At 42.7% G+C, this 22,865-nt stretch overlaps 2 protein-coding genes across 2 annotated transcripts; one reads left to right on the forward strand and one right to left on the reverse strand.

Moving 5' to 3' along the window:
• Positions 1-251: 251 nt before the first annotated feature.
• LOC125355519 (thioredoxin interacting protein) lies at positions 252-4,239 on the reverse strand. The gene is made up of 8 exons (XM_048351929.1): positions 3,704-4,239; positions 2,607-2,679; positions 2,367-2,514; positions 2,155-2,257; positions 1,495-1,751; positions 1,226-1,382; positions 968-1,119; positions 252-558 (listed from the first exon to the last, which is right to left on the reverse strand). Exons 1-8 carry the CDS (start codon positions 3,951-3,953, stop codon positions 523-525), a joined length of 1,176 nt encoding a protein of 391 aa, XP_048207886.1. The 5' UTR covers positions 3,954-4,239; the 3' UTR covers positions 252-522.
• A 12,778-nt stretch (positions 4,240-17,017) lies between these two features.
• LOC125355520 (protein tyrosine phosphatase type IVA 1-like) lies at positions 17,018-18,032 on the forward strand. Its single transcript, XM_048351930.1, has one exon. It carries the CDS (start codon positions 17,359-17,361, stop codon positions 17,878-17,880), a length of 522 nt encoding a protein of 173 aa, XP_048207887.1. The 5' UTR covers positions 17,018-17,358; the 3' UTR covers positions 17,881-18,032.
• The last annotated feature ends 4,833 nt before the right edge of the window (positions 18,033-22,865 follow it).

Genomic DNA, 22,865 nt, shown 5'->3' on the forward strand with positions numbered 1-22,865 from the left:
TGGCGTGTTTCTCTTCTTTTCAGTTAGTATACAAAGGGGAACACTGATTTTTTTTTTAAATTCTCATTTCCTAAATTTTTTGGCCAGGGCCATGCTTTCCCATTTCCTAGTTTGTTACATTGGCTCTGTCTCACGAGATGGCACATAAAGTTCAAGGTTTGATGTTATAAAAAATCTATAATTCACTTAAAACAAAAACAAAAACCTTGAAAAGACATGCCAGGAGGTCATTTCAACCCGAACCACTAAAAAAAGTGCCTCAATATCCAAGGAGATCTGAGGAAACGACACAGGCCTAGTGTGTCTTAAACCCATCCAGCAAACACTCCTATATCACAACAATGGTGCTAGGGTTGAGGCCCAAGTGTGGCCTGCTGATCACTGCCTACACTGGAGAGGCAAAGGCTGGGGCATACCTCACACCCCAATAGAGAGACTGGTGAGTCTCTATACATGCTGAGAGTCCAGGAAGAGAGGCAGAAAGAAACAAGTAGGGACAGCTGCTTCTTTTCTTCTGTCTGCTCACTGCACATTGTTGTTGAGGATGCAAGGATCCACCTGAGAGGAAGAAAAAACATGGGCTGTAAGAACTGGAACAATGCAGGGTGTGCGGGTGGCTCCAGCCTATAATCCTAACTACTCAGGAGGCTGAGAGCTAAGGATCACAGTTCCAAGCCAGCCAAGGCAGGAAAGGCTATGAGACTCCTATCTCTCTCTAACCACCAAAAAAAAGTGGAAATGGAGCTGTGGCTCAAGTGGTAAGAGCACCTGCCTTGAGCAAAAAAAAAAATCTCAGGGGCAGTACCCCGAACCTGAGTTCAGGCCCCAGGACTGGCTGGCGCACGCACACACACACACACACACACACACACGACTCATTTTGTAATCCCTCCAGGCCAGGCCTTCCTATAGGAAAGTTTAGGACAAATGTTTACCCCCCCCCTCAAAAAAAAATGACAATTCCTACCTCAGTGTATGTGGGTGGTGGCATGAACTGGAACTCAGGAGCATACATAAAGATGGGGCTATCCTGAGAGCCCTCCCCGTCATCGAGCAGAGGCGTGGTGGGGCTCTCCAACCGATGATCTTCAGGAATGATGTCCATATAGCAAGGAGGAGCTACAAAGAGAAAATCTGGAGTAAGACACCCAGCCAGGAATGCCAAATGTCACATTCTCACTAGCCCAGCCAGGCCAGAGAAGGAAGGACATGAGGCCTGCCTCACCTTCTGGGGTGTCAGGGATGTTCAGGTCTATCCAACTCATTTCTGAGCTGGTTCTGCTGGCCATGCTGGTTGTCCGGCTGCTTAGGCCTGACCTGCTGCCAATTACCAATGGCAGGTCGAGGATTACTTTCTTGGAGCCAGGGACACTAACATAGATCTGGAAAGCAAGATGGCAGCTGGTTAGAGGAGAGCTCTGTGTAGCACACCACCATTCTAACAGATGAATAGTTTCTAATCATTTCTCGCCTGGGACCACCCCACTTACTCACCAGCAAGGAGTATTCAACTCGCAGGATGTTGCAGCCTAGGATAGATGGCCTGATTTTCTGCACCCGAAGGCTCTTGCCGCGCCAGGACGCACAAGTCCCTGAGATAATATGGTTGCCTCTGACTGATGACAACTTCTGAGTCAATACCTTGGTTTGGCCATTGGCCAGGTAAGTGTGGCGGGCCACAATGGCTGCTTTGGGGACCACGATTCGAGAACATGTATTCTCAAAGTCAGCATGGATGGAAATGTCATCACCTAGCAATGAGAAAGACGAAAGCACATGAACTAATAGAACCTATATGGTTACTGTTATCCATATCCTAGACCCTTATTCCCCAGACTACACTTCTGTTCTATCTGTCCAGTAAGATTTATTTATTGTATGTACTGGTGCTGGGGTTTGATGCCAGGGCACTTGCTGTCCCTTAGGTTTTTGGTTTTTCTTCCTCAAGGTTGGTATACTCTACCAATTGAGCTACTTCTGGGTTTTGCTAGTTAAATGGAGATAAGAGGCACATGGATTTTGCTGCCCAGGATGGGCTTTGAAACTCGATCCTCACAACTCAACTTTCTGAGTAGCTAGGATGCCAAATGTGAGCCAGTTGTGTGTCTAAATGTGCCTATCTCCTATATAGAATTTCAAGCACTAAATCCATACCTTCACAGAATCCTTTTCTGTCGATTCGTGCAGAAACGGACACCCGCCCATCGGGAATGAACATGCAGGAAACTTTCTTCTCCTTCTTAGCAGAAACAGGTGCCTACAAAAAGAAGGGTGGGAAAGATGTTTTTAGATGCTCCAGTCCAAGGCTCAAGACATATAATTTAGACATCCTGAAACTGAAGAGATAATCTTAAGAGAAACCTCACCATTAAATCAGGAGTATTGACATCCACCAGATCCATCACTTCGAAGTTTTTCTTTGTCTCTTGAGTGGGCTGGCTGGGGCGATCCAGGAAAGCTTTCACCCAGTAGTCTACACAACCATATTTTCCTTTGAAAGATGTTCCCAGAGGCCTGTCAAAATAATAATTTAGTCTAAGTATCTTTAAGGGAGAAGACTGAGAACTATAAGAATCCAAAGATGTATGTACTCTGCTGGTACCTACCCTTCAGGAAGCTCAAAGCCAAACTTGTACTCATATCTGTTTCCAGGTCTCATGATCACCATCTCATTCTCACCTGAAGGGAGAGAAAGGCAAGTGAGCGTTAGGTTTCTTAGTGCATTTGTGTAAGGATGATTGCTTATGTAACAAATGAAAAACATTTTGGTACTTTTTTCTTGGGATGGGGGGGGCAAGTCAGAAAGTTGCAAAGCTCAACAATATTGAAAGACTGACCTAGTACAGTTCCTTCAGGAACCAATACTACTAAAAACTTCTCTTTTGGGAGGGGCTGGTTTTAGAACTTGAACTCTGGGACTGGGTGCTGTCCCTGGGCTTCTTTTGCTCTAGGCTAGTGCACTACCACTTGAGCCACAGCGCCACTTCAGGCTTTTTCTGAGTAGTCTACTGGAGATAAAAAGTCTGAATCATGATCCTCAGGGCTTACCCTCCTGATTAGCTAGGATTACAGGTGTTAGCCACCAGTGCCCAGGACAATTTTTTAAATTTATAAAATGTTTATTGAACAGGAAAATCTTGTGAGGCTCTCATCTCCAATTAACTTCTCAAAAGCCAGAAGTGGGGCTGTGGCTCAAGTATTAAAAACTCCAGCCTTGATTAAGAAGGCCAAGCAAGGGAAGCCCGGCTTTTCTGTAAATACACCTGTAAGCCTAGCTACTCAGGAGGCTGAGATCTGAGAATTACAGTCTAAAGCCAGACTGGCAGGAAAGTCCATGAGTCTTATCTCTAATTAACCACCAGAAAACCAGAAGTGGCGCTGTGGCTCAAAGTGGTAGAGAGCTAACCTTTAGCTGAAGAGCTCAGGGAGAGCCCGGAGCCCTGAGTTATACACATACACACACACACACAACTTTAAACATCTAAAGCAAGCCCCTCCCTTGCCATCTCTCTGAGAATACATACATAACTGCATTACCCCCCCTCCCTTTTTTTGCAAGGTAGGGAAATGTTTACAAGTTCAATAAAGAAATAGGAAGCACCACCTGAAACTACTGAAATTAAATCTAAAGCACTTGATAAGGGCTCCTCCCAGCGTCCCCCCCCCCCCTCCCCGTGGACGAGTCGCCCGGCCTGGCACCCACCTGTGGGCTGGTCCTCTGGGAGCAGCGTGTCCTCGAAGCGCAGGTAATCCAGGGACTGCTTGCACTGCTGGGACCCCTGCATCCACAGGACCTTGGCCACCCCGCATGCCAGGATGCGCACGGCCTTCACCCGCGTCACCTCGCACACCTCCACCACCACCCGGCCGGCCACCTTCTCTCCGCTGCCGTACACCTTTTCGGGGTCGTTGAAGACCACCTCGAAGGACTTGATCTTCTTGAACATCACCATGTTTAGGCTGAGCCGACTCGAGTCAGAACCGAGGGAAGAAGCCAAACCTAGTAACGTTTACAGGAATGAAGCCGATGGAGGGGGCTTCACAAGACAAAATGTCAACGTGCCCCAAAGGAATCTGGGTGCCTGCTAGGCAAAAGATGGCTTAAAAAGTTAAGCTGCTTGGCTTAGATCGAGGACTTTCAAAAAAAAAAAAACAAACCCAACTCTTTTCCTTCTTTCTTTCCCCCACAATTCTTGGAGGACTTCGGGAGAACCACAGACAGCAGAAAGGCGAGGTGAAGAGGAGCAAAGAGTTTCAGCTGGGAGCCGGAAACTGCCTTTTATAGCAGCCCAGCCGGGGGTTCACGCGAGCCCGGGGCCCGAGGCGCGTGCTACCCGCGTGCACAGCGCTCCCATTGGCTGCCTGGTCCTTGTTTACCAGGACTCGGACCAATCTGCGACGCCGCCGGGGCGCGTGGACACCGTGTGCGCCTGGCGGGGAAAATGGTTGTTATGCACGGGTTTCCCAGCTCGCCGGGAGGAGGGCGGGGGCGGAGGAAAGGGAGAGAGGGAGGGGAGCGGGCGGAGGGGGTGGGGCGGGCTGGAAAACAGGGTCCCCTCGACCTCCAACCCCGAGTAGCCCTCGGAGGCTATGTGGTTGCTTCTGGGGCTTTAAGCCGTTTGTTTTATTTTATTTATTTTTTTTTGCTCTTGTTCTTTGTAGTTTTTTTTTTTAAAGTGCTTACGAGAGAATTTCACACCTGCTCTTATCTAGTGTGATAATTCCATGACGACTGTTCATTCCTGGCTCACCGAGCTCCAAATCCTGTGAAAAACAATCCCACAGCTCCCAGAACATAATAGGTGCAGTTTGCAGACGGATTATTCGAGAAGATTGCCTTTCTAACAATGTGTCTCTACTTAAAATCAAAACGCCCTGCCCTTTCAAGGGAAAAGAGAGGACAGACAGCCTCTTCCCGGCCTCCGAGGAAGGCTGGGCTGTCCGGCCGAGGCTTCTGCCCGTCGTCCGTCCCCCCCCCCCCCCACCCCCGGCTCTGGAACCGTCCTCACCCTTTGTACCTTCTATTCTGTTCTTTCTGTTCCCTGAGACGGAAATTGTGAGGGAGTGTCCACATCCTGTTGCTTATCCCCCGATCTCAGAGTCTCTTTGCCAAGTTGGGGAACATTTTGTATATATGTTTCCCTGTTTACCTCATTGCCGCTAATGATGTGTGTGTGTCCTTTGCATGCAGACTCTTCTCTCTTTCTCCCTGCACCTCCAGGAAAGGAAAATAATAATAATAATAACAACCGAAAATAGGATGGAAAGTACGGTACCCTTTTCTCATTCTTCCACAGTTCTTTTCTTCCTCACTAAATCATTTATACAGCCACCATAATAAACATGTTACACAAGTGCCCAACAAGTTGCATTGGTTGCATTTGATTCTGACAGATCTGGGGTTTCCCTGCTCAGATGACTGAATGATGCTTTTTAGAAGCTGACTCCTTGCCTGTCACCCTAGCTACTCAGGGGGCTGAGATTTGAGGATCATGGTTCAAAGCCTGCCAGGACAGAAAAGTCCATGAGACTCTTACTTCCAAGATACCTCCAAACAAAAAAAAACAGGAGTCGAGCTGTGGCTCAAGTGGTAGAGCATTATTAGCCTTGAGCAAAAGAAGCTCAGGAACAGCACCTAGGCCTGAATTCAGTTCAAGCCCCAGGACAGCACAGAAAAGAAAAGTTAAGGGACAGTGTCCAGACCCTCAGCTTCAGTGAAAGCCCCACTATCCCCTGCCCCCTGCCCCTGCCCACAAATAAAAGTTGACTCCAGATAAATTATTCCAGTGTCCAGAAAAAAAAACTGTATGTGGAAGGATTCTTCCTTTTTTCTTTTTTTTAAACTTCTAGACTCCTGCTGTTGTCTTGTGCTGCGGTATCAGGTGATTATTACCTCAGTCCTTCTGCCAAAAACAGGAAGATAATGTCCCTGAGTTTCACACGGTGAAGTAAGTAAGAAGCCTTTGAATATATTAAAGACCTACCTTCTCAGCAAAAAAAAAAAAAAAAAAGTTGTTAAAGATCCTGGTTCCTTCATCATATACCCTAAGGCTAACAAGTTACAACTCAACCCCAATATTAAGCAAGGACAGAATCAGGCATCACAACTCCTGGAAAATACACACCCCACACCTGCCCTGGAGAACATGTTGATCCTTAGGGTTTGTGGGTTTGAGGTAGCACCCTATGTTCTACAAAGTTAACCAATTAGGCTTGAGGTGTTTTCAAGTGATAACAATGGTGGTTGAAATATTAAGAACAGTAAAGGTGAAATTACCGGAGTAATTTTAGAAGTTCAAAATTGTGGTACCTGGAAAAAATTTTAGTTTGATGAACTGTATTTGTGTGGTTGTGGATTGTCTTCTTTCTGTCTTTCTATCTTTCTTTCTTTCTTTTTCTTTCTTATAACAAGAATATGTGCTTAGGAGAGTATTCCATGCCTAATCTTATCCAGTGCACTTAATTTAGAGGTGACTGTTTATTCCTGGCTCACAAGTCGCAAGTCTGTGAAAAACAATCCCTTAACTCCAAGAAGACTTAAAAAGTAGGACGGAGGGCAACCTCAAAAATACATGAATCAGCTGGGCACAGGTGGCTCTCGCCTGTAATCCTAGCTACCCCATAGACTGAGACCTGAGGATCGCAGTTCAAGGCCAGCCGGGACAGGAAAGTCCCTGAATCTCTTATCTCCGATTCACCAGCAAAATGGTGAAAGTAGAGCTTTGGCTCAAGTGGTAGAGTGCTAGCTTTGAGAAAAAAACAAAACAACTCAGGGACAGTGAGTGTTCTGGCCTTGAGTTCAAGCCCCAGGACCAGCACCGAAAAAATAAAATAAAATAAAAATCAATAGACCATGGATCAATACTGTTTAGCAGTGCAATGTGTAGCTATATAAATGTGGTTGGTATTGGATTGTAAAGAGTTGATTTGGGACCTCTTAGGAAAGAGAGAATTATTTTCTCCTAGGGGGAAAAAAAGGAGTTTTTTTTGTTTTTGTTTTTGTGTTGATGCTTTTAGTGTGATAATATTGACTTATTTGAAGACATATGACAAATTTTTTGTGTATGGCAGTACTGGGGCGGGCTTGAACTCAGAGCCCAGGGCACTATCCTTTAGCTTTCTTTTGCTCTAGGTTGGTACTGAAACAGTTGAGCCACATCTGCACTTCTGACATTTTGCTGGCTAATTGGAGCTGGGAGTTTCATGGACCTTTCTTCCCCTGGCTGGTTTTGAACTGTGATCCTCAGATTTCACTCTCCTGAGTAGCTAGGGTTTACAGGCGTGAGCCCCCAGCCCCTAGCTTAATTTCTTTTTTTTTTTTTTTTTGCCAGTCCTGGGGCTTGAACTCAGGGCCTGGACACTGTCCCTGGCTTCTTTTTACTCAAGGCTAGCACTCTACTACTTGAGTCACAGCACTACTTGTGGCTTTTTCTGTTTATGTGACCGAGGAATCGAACCCAGGGCTTCATGTATGTGAGGTAAGTAATCTACCACTAGGCCATATTCCCAGACTCTCTAGCTTGAATTTTTGAGTTCGTAATAACTCTATTACAAGTTATCTTTCTCTAGATTTTTTTTTCTCATTTTGCAGAGCTCAATGCAAATGACTGCTTTGCTCTACAGAGTGCCTGGGTGCTCATGAATGCCAAAAAAAACTGTTTAATTGTGGCAGCAGCTGCCTTCTGGGCCTATATCCAAGGCATGTTCTGAAATGGAAGTCTGGATGGGGTTGTTTATAACCTTTCACCTAGACTCCTGGTAAAAATTTCTCCCTTGCCTCCTTCTATTCTTTTTTCTTCTTTCTAAGTTTTTGGGGGCAAATCTCGTAAACTCCTACCCTGAAAACAGGGCACAAATACTTGTCAGATGTGAGACAAAGAAGGAGCCCAAGAATAACAGCAAAGTAGGGCTAAGTCCAAAAGTTTTGTGAGTTAGGTCATCTTTTACCTGCTCTTTCTCCACCCTCTTCATCCCACGGGCCAACAGGAAACTAAGTGGCAATTGTTATTTGTTTGCTTTACTGCTGGTGACATGGTAAAGATTTCAAGGAGGGAAATGCCCTGGCCACAGCTGCCAGAAACAAAGGCAGAGCCCGATTGCATTTCCCTCTCCTCCTATTCCTCCTCCTGTCTTCCAGTCCTGGGGCTTGGACTCAGGGCCTGAGCACTGTCCCTGGCTTCTTTTTGTTCAAGGCTAGCATTCTGCCACTTGAGCTGCAGCGCCACTTCTGGCCATTTTCTGTATATGTGGTGCTGGGGAATCCAACAGAGGGCTTCATGTATATGAGGCAAGCGCTCTTGCCACTAGGTCATATTCCCAGCCCCCCTGTTTTCTTTCTTTGAGACAGAGTCTGGGTAGCCCAGGTGGGCCTCAAACTCACTATTGGGTCCACAGGAACCTCTTTCTGCCTTAGTCTCCTGAGTGATTGAATTACAGGTATGTGTCACTAAGCCTGAATCATTTCTTTTCTCTCTTTCACTACTGAGGCTTGAACTCAGAGCCTGAGTGCTGTTGCTTAGCTGTTTTACTCAAGACTGATGCTGTCTGACTTGAACCACAACCTCACTTTTGGTTGTCTGGAGATTAAAGTCCCATGGACTTTCCTGTCTGGGCTGGTTTTGAACCATGATCCTCAGATCTCAGCTTCCTGAGTAGCTAGGATTACAGATGTGAGCCATCTGCCCCAGGCTTCATTTCTCTTCTCTTGAACTTCTGGTCTGTTAAACATTTAGGACTCCAAAGTCTCAGAGTTCAGAATGCAGTATAAATCCCTTTTGTTGTTTTTGATAACTTCTGTTGACTCCATAGATATTTCTTCAGCTTTATTATCTTCCCTTCCCTGTTTTTCCCTAAGGAATATTAGTATAGATGCAAGTAAGTATGGAACAAAACTGAATTTGTGACTACTCAATTCTGTATATAACTCCAGGTCCAAGATAGGAAGCATACATTAATAATTGTTCAGAGTCACTTTGAAAGTATTTGTCTTTTTTCCTTTGAGCACCTATGAAATACCAGGTTCTTTTGATAATTATATCAATGCCATTTTATTTGTGAAAATCATCTGCCATCTTGCTCTAGAAAGAATTCAAGGTTAAGCTATTTCTTATAAGTCTTGTAATAATATTGTGACTAGAATTAAGTACATCAGGATAAGATAATTTGCCTACGGGCACACATGTTGTAAGTAGAGCAAAATCTTGAACCCAAGTCTGACTCACTTTTAAGTATGTTCTGTACTCTCTCTCTCATGTGTAGTCCTTTCAGTGCTTTGACATGAGGTATCTTGTTCCATCTTTACAAAGTCTTAGTAAGGGGGCTGGGAATGTGGCTTAGTGGTAGAGTGCTTGCCTAGCATGCATGAAGCCCTGGATTCGATTCCTCAATACCACATAAACAGAAAAAGCCAGAGGTGGTACTGTGGCTCAAGTGGTAGAGGGCTAGCCTTGAGCAAAAGAAGCTCAAGGACAGTGTCCAGGCCCTGAGTTCAAGCCCAGGACTGGCAAAAGAAAAAGAAAAAAAAAAGTCTTAGTAATAATTGTCTCATAGGACCTGACTCAGAGAATGACAAGGGAATGCTCTTTCCCTTATTTCGGTTAATTGACCTGCCCTAAAATATACAGCTAGTATCTGGCAGAGCCAGTAGTGGAGGCAGAACTGGGGGCCAGAACATTGCCCTTTAGCTTTTCCTCACAAGGCTGGTGGCCTATCACAGGAGCCACACAGATACTTCTAGCTTTTTGCTGGTTAACAGTATATCAGAGTTTTGCAGATTTGTCTGCCTGGGCTGGCCTCGAACCATAATCAATCCTCAGGTCTCAGCCTCTTGAGTAAGTAAGATTACAGATGTGAGCCCCCAGCACACAGCTTTCTCTCTCTATGTATACATGTGTGTATACATATATAAGTGCATGTTTATGTTATATCTTTATGTATAACATATGTTTATGTTACATCTTTATGTATAACATGGTTGGGAGGGGTGGGAACAACAACAACAACAACAAACCAGGGTATGTAGAAACATAGGATGGCCTCAGTGTCTGGAGTGCTGGGATTATAGGTGCAATCACCTCACCGTCATTTATTTACCACCACTTAACCTGCTGCTGACAGATCATTGGTCCTAGGTAACTGAAAGAAAGAAGACTGATAAGGGAACTGCTGTATTAAAATACCTTACCTGGCCAGGTGCAGTGATTCATGCCTTTAGTCCTAGTGATCTGGGAGGGGGTGATTAGGAGGATGATAGTTCAAGGCCAGCCCCTGCAAAATGTTTCCAAGATCTCTTTCTCCACTAATAAAACACTGGGCAGAGTGGCAGCTGCCTGGTAGTATAAAAAGGGATCAAAGTCCAGGCTGGGTCTGCTGGAAAATGAGACACTCCCTGTTTGAAAAATAACAAAAGCAAAAAAGGCTTGGAGTGTAGCTCAAGCAGTAGAAAGTCTGTCTAGCAATCACAGGGCCCTAAATTCTCACCCTAATACTGTGCCAAGAAAAAAAAAGAATGAAGAAAAACAGCTAATCCAAAAATCTTATCTAGAAATCCACATGTCTAGATTATTAAAGTCTATATCAGGCTGAGGAAAGAACGGAGATCTTGGTTATCACCCAATTTCTTAGCAAGATGGGTAGAGGACTTACACAGAATTATTAGAGGCTCATGTAAGTTTTGTTTTCTTTCTTTCTTTTTTTAATTACTTTTTTTTCATTTTGTTTATTTATTTATTTATTTATTTATTTATTTATTTATTTTTGCCAGTCCTGGGCCTTGGACTCAGGGCCTGAGCACTGTCCCTGGATTGTTTTTGCTCAAGGCTAGCACTCAACCACTTGAGCCACAGTGCCACTTCTGGCCATTTTCTATATATGTGGTGCTGGGGAATCGAACCCAGGGCTTCATGTATACAAGGCAAGCAAGAGTCTTGCCACTGGGCCATACTTCCAGACTCTCTTTTCTTTTTCTTTTTCTTTTTTTTTTTTTTTTTTTTAGGTGCTGGTATGGCAACTTGAACTCACAGCCTTATATTCTTGCTTAGCTTTTTCACTCAAGGTTTGCACCCTACCACTTGAGCCATACTTCCCCTTCCACCTTTTGGGTGGTTAATGGGAGATAAGAGTCTCGCAGCTGGGATTACAGCCATGAACCACTTGCTCTTTTTAATAGTTTTTAAACTAATCTAATCTTTCTGTTCTAATATATAAGCTGAAACTAGAAGAAATTAACAAAATTTTATTTCTGTCTGTGATGTTCCAAATATTAATTACTTACTACATCCTGTAGAAATCTTCCAACCTGGCATGTAAAGCGTTTTACAAAATGGACATAGCCAAACTTCCCAGCCTCCTTTTCCTCTGCTTCGTCACTGATGTACCTCTACCTCAGCCAAGCCCGGTACTTGCTGTTCACTTCTGTGAGTCTTTGACTGCCTTTGTTTCTGCCTGTGCTTTTCTCTCTACCTGGAATTCCTGTCCTAACTTTGCAGGCTCTGCTGTTGGAAATCTACCTGCTCTTTGGTACCTAGCAAGTGACTTTTACTCAAAGAATCTTCTTGATTCCCAGACTTCTCATCTTATAGCCAAATATGACTTTGTTTTCATTTGACTAATCCAAGGCATGATTTCTTTTTTAGTTATGCAAAGGGGGGTTCAGTTCAACAAGTCAGAATATGATCACAATACATTCTTTCTCTAAGTCCCTTCTGCCATCCTTCTCCCTCATAGTTCTCCAATCCATACCTGCCCTCAAGTTACTAGTGCCAGTTTTACTTATGACTATTGAACATAACGACTGCATTTACCTGCCCTTCCTCTCTCTGTTCATCAGCATCCCTTCCCCTCTCGCCCAAACATGTTTCGGCTTCCTGGAATTCATTTTTTAAACTGTTCCTTAGTTATTCATAGGGGACAGACTCTCCTGAATATATCTATGTGTCTATGCATATATAACCTTGTGTATGTTTTCTGTTGTTGTTTGGTTGGGTTTGTCTTTCTTTCTTTCTTTCTTTCTTTCTTTCTTTCTTTCTTTCTTTCTTTCTTTCTCTCTCTCTCTCTCTCTCTCTCTCTCTCTCTCTCTCTCTCTCTCTCTCTCTCTTTCTTCCTTTCTTTCTTTCTGCCATCCTGGGGCTTGCACTCAGGGCTTGGGTGCTATTCCTGAGCCTCTTTATGCGCAAGGCTAGTGCTCTACCACTTGAGCCACACTGCCGCTTTTGGCCTTTTCTGAGTAGCTTATTAGAGATAAGAGTCTCATGGACTTTCCCATCTGGGGCAGGCTTTTAACCATGAGCCTCAGGTCTCAGCCTCCTGAGTAGCTAGGATGAGCCACTGATACACAGCTGTATATGTATGCTTTTATGTTATGTGTATAATGTTGACATAACTTCTACACATAAGAGGAAACATGGGTTGTTTCAGCCTGACTTAATGTGATTTCTTCTAGGTCCATCCATTTCTCTGTAAATGATGTAATATTATTCTTTCTGATAGATGAGTAAAATTCCAGTGTGTGTGTGTATATCATATATATATATATATATATATATCCCATTTTTATCCACTCATCTACTATCGGAGGGCTATTTCCATTACTTGGCAGTGGTGACTAGTACATAATAAACATGGATGAACATGCTTTTATTTCTCATAACACTTACATGGAAATTGTGTTTTTTGTCTTCAATAGTAATTCCTAGAGAGTAAGAACTGTTTCCCTAAAATTAAACAAAAAACAACACTTTGTGGACTGGAAATGTGGTTTAGTGGTAGAGTGCTTGCCTAGCAAGCATGAAGCCCTGGGTTCGATTCCTCAGCACCACGTAAACGGAAAAAGCTGGATGTGGTACCGTGGCTCAAGTGGTAGAGTCCTAGCCTTAAGGAAAAGAAGCTCAGGGACAGTGCCCAGGCCTTGAGTTCAAGACTAGTAGAAAAAAAAACCCAACTTGGTATTTTTTGTAGTTTTATCTTTGTATTCTTCCTAGCACCCATCTTGCGTGAAGTTCACAGAGTCAGTATACACTGCTTTGACAGATTGAGATGTCTGTGGAGAACATGGCTTGAATTCAGAACCTTATATTGTTTACTACTAATGTTCTGTTTTTAATGATTTTTTATTGTTATTATAAAGATGATGTACAGAAGGGTTGCAGTTGCATAAATCAGGTAAAGACAATGTCACTTTTAGGACAATGTCACTCCTTCCCTCACTCTCTCCCAGTTTTTCCCTCCCCCCACCCAAGTTGTATAGTTCATTTTCAACATAGTATCCAGTTAGTAATGTTGGGTTTTAACCTCAGTTTTGCCAAACACTTGTGGCTCAGACCTGTAATCCTATCTACTCAGGAGGCTGGGTATGAGGATCCTGGTTCAAAGCCAGCCTAGGCAAAGAGTCTGTGCAAGTCTTATCTCCAATTAACCACCAAAAAAGTGGGAAGTGGAGCTGTGACTCAAGTGACAGAGCACCAGCCTTGAGCATGGGAAAAAAAAAAAAAAGGGACAGTACCCATGCTTGAGTTTAAGCCCCAGTACTGGCCAAATAAAGATCAAAACCAGGACCAGGGGGCTGGGGATATGGCCTAGTGGCAAGAGTGCCTGCCTCATATACATGAGGCCCTGGGTTCGATTCCCCAGCACCACATATACAGAAAATAGCCAGAAGTGGCGCTGTGGCTCAAGTGGCAGAGTGCTAGCCTTGAGCAAAAAGAAGCCAGGGCCAGTGCTCAGGCCCTGAGTCCAAGGCCCAGGACTGGCAAAACAAAAACAAAAACCAGGACCAGGGCTGGGAATATGGCCTACTGGCAAGAGTGCTTGCCTCATATACATGAAGCCCTGGGTTCAATTCCTCAGTACCACATGTATAGAAAAGGCCAGAAGAGGCACTGTGGCTCAAGTGGTAGAGTACTAACCTTGAGAAAAAAAAAAAAAAAAAAAAGAAGCCAGAGACAGTGCTCAGGCCCTGAGTCTAAGTAAGCCCCAGGACTGGCAAAACAAAACAAAACAAAACAAAACCAGAACCACAATTTCCATTCTTCTGCTATAGGGTTACATTACTAGTCCTTCAAAATTTGTTGCCTGCATATGTATCAGAGCAAGGTGGAAGTGTTACAGTGAATGACGGCGGCTTGTTTTTCTCTGAGGAGAAAGCTGGACCTGTGTTCTTGTTTATAAGAAAGAGGGAGCCAGAACATTGTGTCTTTAACCCAACTTCCCCTTTTCTGAGAAATTCTTTCTTCATCAAGTCAGAAATCTAATGGGCTCAGGTCTGCCTCCCTGTGGGTAGTTTTATGTACTGACAAGATCTTTAGCTTAAGAAATGTCTCTAAACTGGGCGCTGATGACTCATGGCTATAATCCTAGCTACTCAGGAGGCTGAGAGCTGAGGATTGCAGTTCAAAGCCAGCCCCGGCAGGAAATTCCAGGAGACTCTTATCTCCAATTAACTACCAGAAAACTGGAAGTGGCACTGTGGCTCAAGTGGTAGAGTGCTAGCTTTGAGCTGAATTGCTAAGGAACAGTGCTTAGGCCCAGAGTTCAAACCCCATGACAGAGAAAATAAATAAGTAAATAAATAGAATAAAGTAAAATAGTTTTTCTTCTACCCATCAAGACTGATAATGTCAAGGCACCTGGAATATCAATTGCTTAATATTATTCAATGATCTGGGATAGAAGACAGCAAGATTTTTAAAACAAAAAAAGTCCTAAGTACTTGTTGGCTCAGCATGTACTTACCAGAATTAAAAAATGAAGCACTTTATGCATTACCATATTTACCAGTGAATTGTCTTTAGGATATGGTCTCACCCATCAGACTCCAGGAAGTGCCTATAGATCATTCTTTTATTCCATGCCCCATTTCCTCTTCACTGAGAAATGGAAGTGGGTTATATAATAAGGTTATGGGGAAAATGCAGCCGCCTGAAAGCTAAGAAGCAATACACCTACACAGTAGCAACCTTCTGCAGGTGAAAAATGTTTTACTGAAGCCAGATGTTTTTAGAAGACGTTATCAGTCAGCAATTTTAATAAATGGATATATCTTTTATCTCTCCTTCTGAGAGGAGAGATTTCAAAATGATAATAAAGTCAAATTCAATATAAAAAAAAGAAACTGCTTAAGCCAATTTAAATATATATATATATATAACTCAGCAGGGCAGTGGTGGTTCATACCTGTAATCCTAGCTACTCGGGAGCCTGAGATCTGAGGACCACTGTTTGAAGCCAGTCCAGGGAATAAAAGTCCATAACACTCTTATCTCTAACCAGAAAAAAGCCAGAAGTGAAGTTGTGGCTTAAGTGGTAGAGCACCAGCCTAAAGTAAAAAGCCAAGCAAGAGCTCCAGACCCTGAGTTCAAATCCCAGTGGCAGCACACACTCACACAAAAAGTGAATATTGATTCTGTGAACCAATTCCGAAATAGCCTGAGAATGGAGGAGGAATCTACTTAGTCTTCCTAAGTTTCACTTTGTAAAAGCCCACCCTCCATTCACATCAGTTTTGTTTTGTTTTTGCCAGTCCTGGGGCTTGGGACTCAGGGCCTGAGCACTGTCCCTGGCTGCTTTTGGCTCAAGGCTAGCACTCTACCACTTGAGCTGCAGCACCATTTCTGGCTTTTTCTATATATGTGGTGCTGAGGAATTGAACCCAGGGCTTCTTCATGCATGCTAGGCAAGCACTCCACCGCTAAGCCACTTTCCCAGCCCTCACATCAGTTTTATCTCAGGAAACACATGTCACTCACTTTTTGCCTGTGAAAGGTGATGAAGATAATGAATACTTTCCATTTGGAGAGAGCCTGAGAAATGGTACTGATTTTCTTACATTCTACCTGATTTCCCATCCTTAGTGCTGGCTCAGCTTCCGGGCAGGGATTTTGAGAACCTGTAATTACTGGGCCAAGGATGTTATAGCTGCTTCCTTGGGAAGAAATGCAGGAAGGAACTTGCTGGGAAGTTTGGAGGGCAGTTTGGAGGGGAAATCCAGGCCTTGGGTAGATTGTGTGGAATTGTTAGCAAGTTTGAGAAGTTTAGGTATCAGGCACCAGTGGCTCACGCCTGTAATCCTAGCTACTCAGAAGGCTGAGATCTGAGGACCAAGGTTCAGTGCTATCCCAGGCAGGAATGTCGGCCAGACTCTTATTTATAATTAACCAGCAAAAAAGCCAGAAATGGGGCTGTGGCTAGAGTGGGAGAACACTAGCCTAGCACACAAAAGTTCAGGGACAGTGCCTAGGCCTTGAGTTTAAGCCTCAACACACAAACACACACATTACACTGTTGATATGGATAGGTCGCCCCCCACCCCCCAGCTTCTGCAGGCCCTGTTCCAACCAGCAATGGAGGCCTGGTGGAGGGGGGTGGGGGAGCAGGTTGTAATAGTTACACAGCAGCTCCTGACCCTGGCAGGCCAGGGACCATGGCTCTCCATCTCATCCACATTAACCTCCAGCCCTGGGCTCCTCTTCCAGGCCATCTAGAGGTGTGAAGGCTGGTCAGAGACCCAGTCCTTAGACAGAGGTGCTTTTGTAGTTAGTTCCCAATGGTGATGCCAGCGCCTCTGGGTTGACCGCTGGGCTAGCTCTGGGTTCAGGTCAATCCTGCCAGCTTGGAGCAGGGCCCTGGGGGAGCCTCCCAAATGCTAGATTTTTTTTTTTTTTGAGAGGAGGGTTGGTTTTCGTTTTTTAATTTTATTTGATATCTATCCTGGGGCTTGAACTCAGGGCCTGGGCACTGTCCCTGAGCTCTTTTGCTCTTTACCACTTTGAGCCACAGCTCAAACGACAGCTCTGGTTTTCTTGTGGTTAATTGGAGATAAGAGTCTCACAGGGGTATCGCCGTCGCCGCCCCCTGCCCTGCAGCCGCCGCCGCCTCGGGACCGGCTGTATGATTAGGCCACAATCTTCAATGAGTAGACATATTCCTCAGTTCTGTGGTGTTCTTGGTCACACATTTATGGAGTTTCTGAAGGGCAGTGGAGATTACTGCCAGGCACAGCACGACCTCTATGCAGACAAAGTGAACTGTAGAAATCCATTACTACTCCACCAAGAAGCCCCTGCAAGAGTGGTTAACCTGGACACAGACGTGTTGAATTGCAATCTGCAGAGCATTTTCCAAGAGTTCTGACCTGGATGGGGTAAACCTCAGTGCACTTGCTTTCTATTGCCTCAGTATTACTGGATTGAAGAGTTGCTACTTCCCAATAGGAGGTTCATTTCATTTATCATTACTTCCAGTTTCATAAAGCACTGAGAATTTTAAGTGGAGTATATTGAAGTAGACTTCAGTTTCTTTGCATCATTCCTGTATTCGATTTTTTAAATTCTTTCATAACCCTATTGAGTGTTTAAGTAAGTTAACATGGCTCGAATGAACCGCCCTGCTCCTGTGGAAGTCACGTACAAGAACATGAGATTCCTTATTACACACAATCCAACCAATGCGACCTTAAACAAGTTTATTGAGGAACTTAAGAAGTATGGAGTTACCACAATTGTAAGAGTCTGTGAAGCAACTTACGACACTACTCTGGTGGAGAAAGAAGGCATCCATGTTCTCGATTGGCCTTTTGATGATGGCGCACCACCTTCTAACCAGATTGTTGATGACTGGTTAAGTCTTGTAAAAATAAAATTTCATGAAGAACCTGGTTGCTGTATTGCAGTGCATTGTGTTGCAGGCCTTGGGAGAGCTCCAGTGCTTGTTGCCCTGGCACTAATTGAAGGTGGAATGAAATATGAAGATGCAGTACAGTTCATAAGACAAAAGCGGCATGGAGCATTTAACAGCAAGCAGCTTCTGTATTTGGAAAAGTACCGACCTAAAATGCGGCTACGCTTTAAAGACGCCAACGGTCACAGAAACAACTGTTGCATTCAATAAAACTGGGTGCCTGGTGCCATTGTCTCAGAAATGGAACTTAAGATGGAACCTAATTTGTCATACATATTAGCCAACAATATTGGTTTGGTGAATAAGTTCAGTGAATAGGAATATTGCAAAGCAGTTTATCAGGCTAGAAGCTTGACACAATTGCTGTTTGGGTTTTATCGACCTATTTGGACACTTAGAAAAAAAATTCTTGCTGTTCGGCATCGTATCAATTGACCTTTCCTAAAAATCATTGAGTTACATTTTTAAATTTATTCCCATGCCAGAATATTTATCAGTATATAAGAAATTTAGAAGGATTAGGTGCCAAAATATCCAGCACAATACTTGTATATTTTTAATACCATTCAGAACCAAAATTTCAGACTCTAGACCTGTATGGTTTATTCATTCCTTCAGTCATTTCAAACATTGTAGGGCCTCTGTGGCTTTTTGCCTACTCATTTTGTGTTTACATCTCCCACATTCATACATCAGGTTTGTGTAGCCATTAATACTTTTTTTTTAACCAAGTCTTAAGGTGATTATTTAATGTCTTTCTATATGTCTTTATGCTGTTATGGGAAACATCCATTTTGAAAGTCTTCATTGTTACAGAAGCACATGTCTTTAATAATGTATCCAGACAAAAAAGCCTTACAGTTAATTTAATGTTTGCACTCTGAGGTGCAGTTTAATAGGGAGGGCCTGAAAAAAAGATGAGAGGGAGCTATTGAATACTTTTAGTAAAATGTTGCCTTTGTCTTGTGCAGAACATGTAGAATATGCTCTTTAATTTAGTAAATATTTTTTAAAGTATAATGCTTTGTTTTTAGCTAAGATTCTTAATCATAAGATTTCTGATACTGTATTATTTTCCATACTTAGAAGTTGTTTACCACCTTATTTTTGGTTTGAATTGTGATTTTTTTCCCCCTTTCACTTCCAAGCCTCTCTTGCAAAAAAAAGAAAAGTGGATTTCTGCTAATGAAATTGAGCAGATATCTAATATTTTATAAGCCTTTTGAGCTGTGTAACTTAATATTTGGATACTTGATAATTTGTCTTATATAATTGATAAAATGGTGATGTGTATTTTTAGTTCAACTATATTTTACTGTCTGGGAATGTGTGGTTATAGTTCTGTGGGAGAAACAATTTGTCAGTGTTCACCAGCTTGTAAAAATTTAGTGCAAGACCTTAAACACCTAAATAAATAATTAAATTTATCATCACTGAGATTGTTTTGCTTAAGTTAACTTGTTTTGTAAATGAAGGATGAAATGAAATCAGCATTTTTAAATAAGCTTATAGTTTGTTAGTGTCCTGAACAATTTCTAATACTCAGCTCTTCTCATTATAAACTCCTCTTATTTAAAAGGTCTAGGTAAGATTTTGAACCAATTTATTGTATAGTGAGTAGAAACATATTACAGTCCAAAAAGGCCTTGGCTTTTTGAACTTGGTTCAGTTATTAGTGATTTGCTGCAAAGCATCTCATTTGCAATTGATATTTGCAATGTCTCTAAAATTTGAATTATTCATGTGACACTCCTGATTGATAAATGTTGGGATTCTTTAAATCTGAACAACTTCTCATATTTATGTTAATGTAAAAGAACCTTGTCTACTTATTAATAGTTATAAACCTGAATTCAGAATTTTAGTTAAAAGTGATATCCTCCCATTTACATAATGTACTTCCATCCCTTGCCAGTATAACAATATATCCCATGCTTAAAATTAAGTCAGAGCAAAAGGAAGAATAGATCTCTATAGACCCTTAGTTTTTTTAATTTATTTTTTTAATTCATAATCTGAAAGATAATTTTGTGTAATTGATGCTAAATGCTTTACTGTTTACCACACAGCCCATGAATAGCATTGTGTTTATTTGAAGAGATAGTTGAGTTTCTGTGATGACTGTAAATATGGTGCTAAAAATCACTTTACTTTATAAACTACCTGTACAGTATACAAACATAAGACTTGCTTTTTATCCAAATATTTTGTATCTTGTAAATATGGCTAATTATAGGAAAACCTGTGATACATCCTGAACATCCTCTATGTTTAAAGAGAATGTGACATATTAGGACTTGGGCTTGAATGCAGAAAGCTACCAGATGATATTCTAAGATTTGGTTTGGATACCTTTGGTGGGCTAATGTAAATAGTGACTAGTTGACTAGATTTTTCTGTAGAAATTTTAATGTAGCTGACATAAGTAATGTGACAAAAATGTGGGGGGAAATTGATGATCCTTCAGTGGAGGGCAATAGGCACCTGTGTCATTTTTTCAGTACACTGCAACTTTCACTTGTTAGCATTTGTTTATCCTGGAGCCTTGCTCTTCTAAGGATGTAGCTTAGCTATCATTTTATCCATCTGCCTCAGCTTCTGTATGTCAGACATTTAAAGATACTACAGAGAACATTAAAATTTGTGTAGCAGTTCTGTTCAGTAAGTTCCCTGCCCCTTGTCATAGTGAGAGTGCTTTCTACTGGAGTTTGAGGAAATGTAATTTGATAACACTTAAAGTGGAAGTGGAAATGTGATACTAATTCTTTCTTCTTTTACATGTAAACTAGACAACATTCTAATTACGTTCTAAAAAATACATAAAGTAGTGTATACATGTTGATACTCCAAATTCTTGATTCTTTGAATTACTGTTTGTGAGTGTATATGTACCTCCTTCAACTAATTGAAAATTAAAGACTGGTTAAAAAGTGGAAAAAAAAAAAAAAAAAGAGTCTCACAGGGACTTTTTTGCCCCGGCTGACTGCGAACCATGATCCTCAGATCTCAGCCTCCCTAAGTAGCTAGGATTACAGGTATGAGCCACCAGCACCTGGCTGAACTTACGTTTTGATGATGATGATGATGATGATGATGATGATGATGATGATGATGATAAATGGCTGGGCGCCAGTAGCTCATGGATATAATCCTAGCTACTTAGGAGGCTGAAATCTGAGGATCCTGATTAAAAGCCAGCCTGGGCAGGAAAATCTGTAAAACTCTATCTCCAATTAACCACTAAAAGGCTGGAAGTGGAGCTGTTGTTTAAGTGGTAGAGTGCTAGCCTTGATCAAAAGAACTCAGGGACAGCACCCAGGTTCTGAATTCAAGCCACATGATTGAGAAGCCAATTTTTGGATTATCATGCATTTATCTTTTTTCCCCCCACAAAATGCCAGTTCTTTCAAATGCTTAATGTTGTTTCTCCCCCCCCCCCCCCCACCTTCAAATGGCCAAGATGCCAGATAATCTCCCTTGAGGTTTGGTCTTGTCTCCACTGGAGTCACTTTTTAGCCACCAGCGCCACCTGCTGGCTGTCATGAAGTGGGCAATCGGAATTACGAGAGTCACAGGGTTGGGTTTTTATTTTCTTGGGTCATGGGCCTTAATTCAGGGCCTGGGCACTGTCCCTGAGCTCTTTTGCTCAAGGCTAGCACTCTACCACTTTGAGTCACAATACCACTTCTGGCGTTTGAGTGGTTAATTGGAGATAAAGTGTCTCACAGGACCTTTCTACCCAGGCTGGATTCAAACCCTGATCCTCAAATCTCAGCCTCCTGAGTAGCAAGAATTATAGGTGTGAGCCACAGGGGCCTGGCAGGGTTGTTTTTAAACCATAAGATACCTTTTCCATAAAACTTCCATTTATTATTTTATGTTTTATGATGATATCAAGTTATAAAATGTTAACAAGAATATAAAATAAGGGGCGAGGAATATGGCCTAGTGGTAGTGTGCTTGCCTCATATACCTGAAGCCATAGGTTTGATTCCTCAGCACCACATATATAGAAAAAGCCAGAAGTGGCACTGTGGCTCAAGTGGTATAGTGCCTTGAGCAAAAGAGCTCAGGGACCTTGAGCAAAAAGAAGCCAGGGACAGTGCTCAGGGCCTGAGTTCAAGCCCCAGGACTGGCAAAAAAAAAAAAAAAGAAAAAAGAATATAAAATATAAAATAGCCAAGCACTGGTGGCTCAGAGTTATAATCCTAGCTATTGGGAGACTGAGATCAGAGGATCATGGTTCAAAGCCAACCCAAGCAGGAAAGTCCATGAGACTCTATCTCCAATTAACCACCAGAAAACCAGAAGTGGCACTAGGGCTCACAGTGGTAGAGGGATAACCTTGAGCAGAAAAGCTCAGGGACAGTGCCCAGGCCCCAGAGTTCAAACCCAATAACTGACAAAACAAAAGAGAGAGAGAGAGAGAGAGAGAGAGAGAGAGAGAGAGAGAGAGAGAGACTAAGCATAGTGGTACATGCCAGCACTTGTGGGGGGAGAGGAAGGGACTAGCTTCTTTAGAGTTTTATGTTAATTTATTTTCTATTTTACAGTGCAGTTAATCAGACCCAGGGCCTCATGCATGCGAGGCAAGTGTACTACCTGTGCCTAGCCGGCTGCCAGTTGAGTCCCATGCTTACTTAGTCTTATTGCCCTTAGGTTAATTCTCACAATGGGTCTTGAGCTGCTAACTTTGCCTGTGCTGACCCCAATGAAATTTTATACTCTTATAAGGAAATGTATGACATACAACTCAGCATCATTAAGGGAAAATACTAGTTCATTTAACTTTGTGAAAAAAATTCTAACGGGGTGCTAGTGGCTCACTCTTGTAATCCTAGCTACTCAGGAGACTGGGAGCTGAGGATCTCAGTTCGAAGCCAGCCCAACCAGGAAAGTCTGTGAGGTTCCTATCTCCAATAAACTACTCAGAAAAAGCTGGAAGTGGCACTGTGGCTCAAGTGGTAGAACATGAGCCTTGAACAAAAGAAGCTCAGGAACAGCAAAAGGCCCTGAGTTCAAGCCAAGAGAAAAAAAATTCTAAACAACCCAATGCCAGTGGCTCATGTCTGTAAATCCTTGCTACTCAGAAGACTGATAACTAAAGATCACAATTCAAAGCCAGTCTGGGATGACAAGTCTGTGAGCCACTTCTCCAATTAATTACCCAAAAGCTGGATTGGAGGTGTGGCTCA

The sequence above is a fragment of the Perognathus longimembris genome, chromosome 7 (genome assembly GCF_023159225.1).
Source record: "Perognathus longimembris pacificus isolate PPM17 chromosome 7, ASM2315922v1, whole genome shotgun sequence".
NCBI classification, from domain to species: domain Eukaryota; kingdom Metazoa; phylum Chordata; class Mammalia; order Rodentia; family Heteromyidae; genus Perognathus; species Perognathus longimembris.

Coding starts and splice junctions, on each gene's coding strand:
- LOC125355520 (XM_048351930.1), top strand. CDS start 17,359: ATGGCTCGAATGAACCGCCCTGCTCCTGTGGAAGTCACGTACAAGAAC.
- LOC125355519 (XM_048351929.1), bottom strand. CDS start 3,953: ATGGTGATGTTCAAGAAGATCAAGTCCTTCGAGGTGGTCTTCAACGAC. Junction 2,258..2,366: donor TCAATACTCCTGATTTAATG/GTGAGGTTTCTC, acceptor TTCTTTTTGTAG/GCACCTGTTTCTGCTAAGAA. Junction 1,752..2,154: donor CAGAAAAGGATTCTGTGAAG/GTATGGATTTAG, acceptor TCTCATTGCTAG/GTGATGACATTTCCATCCAT.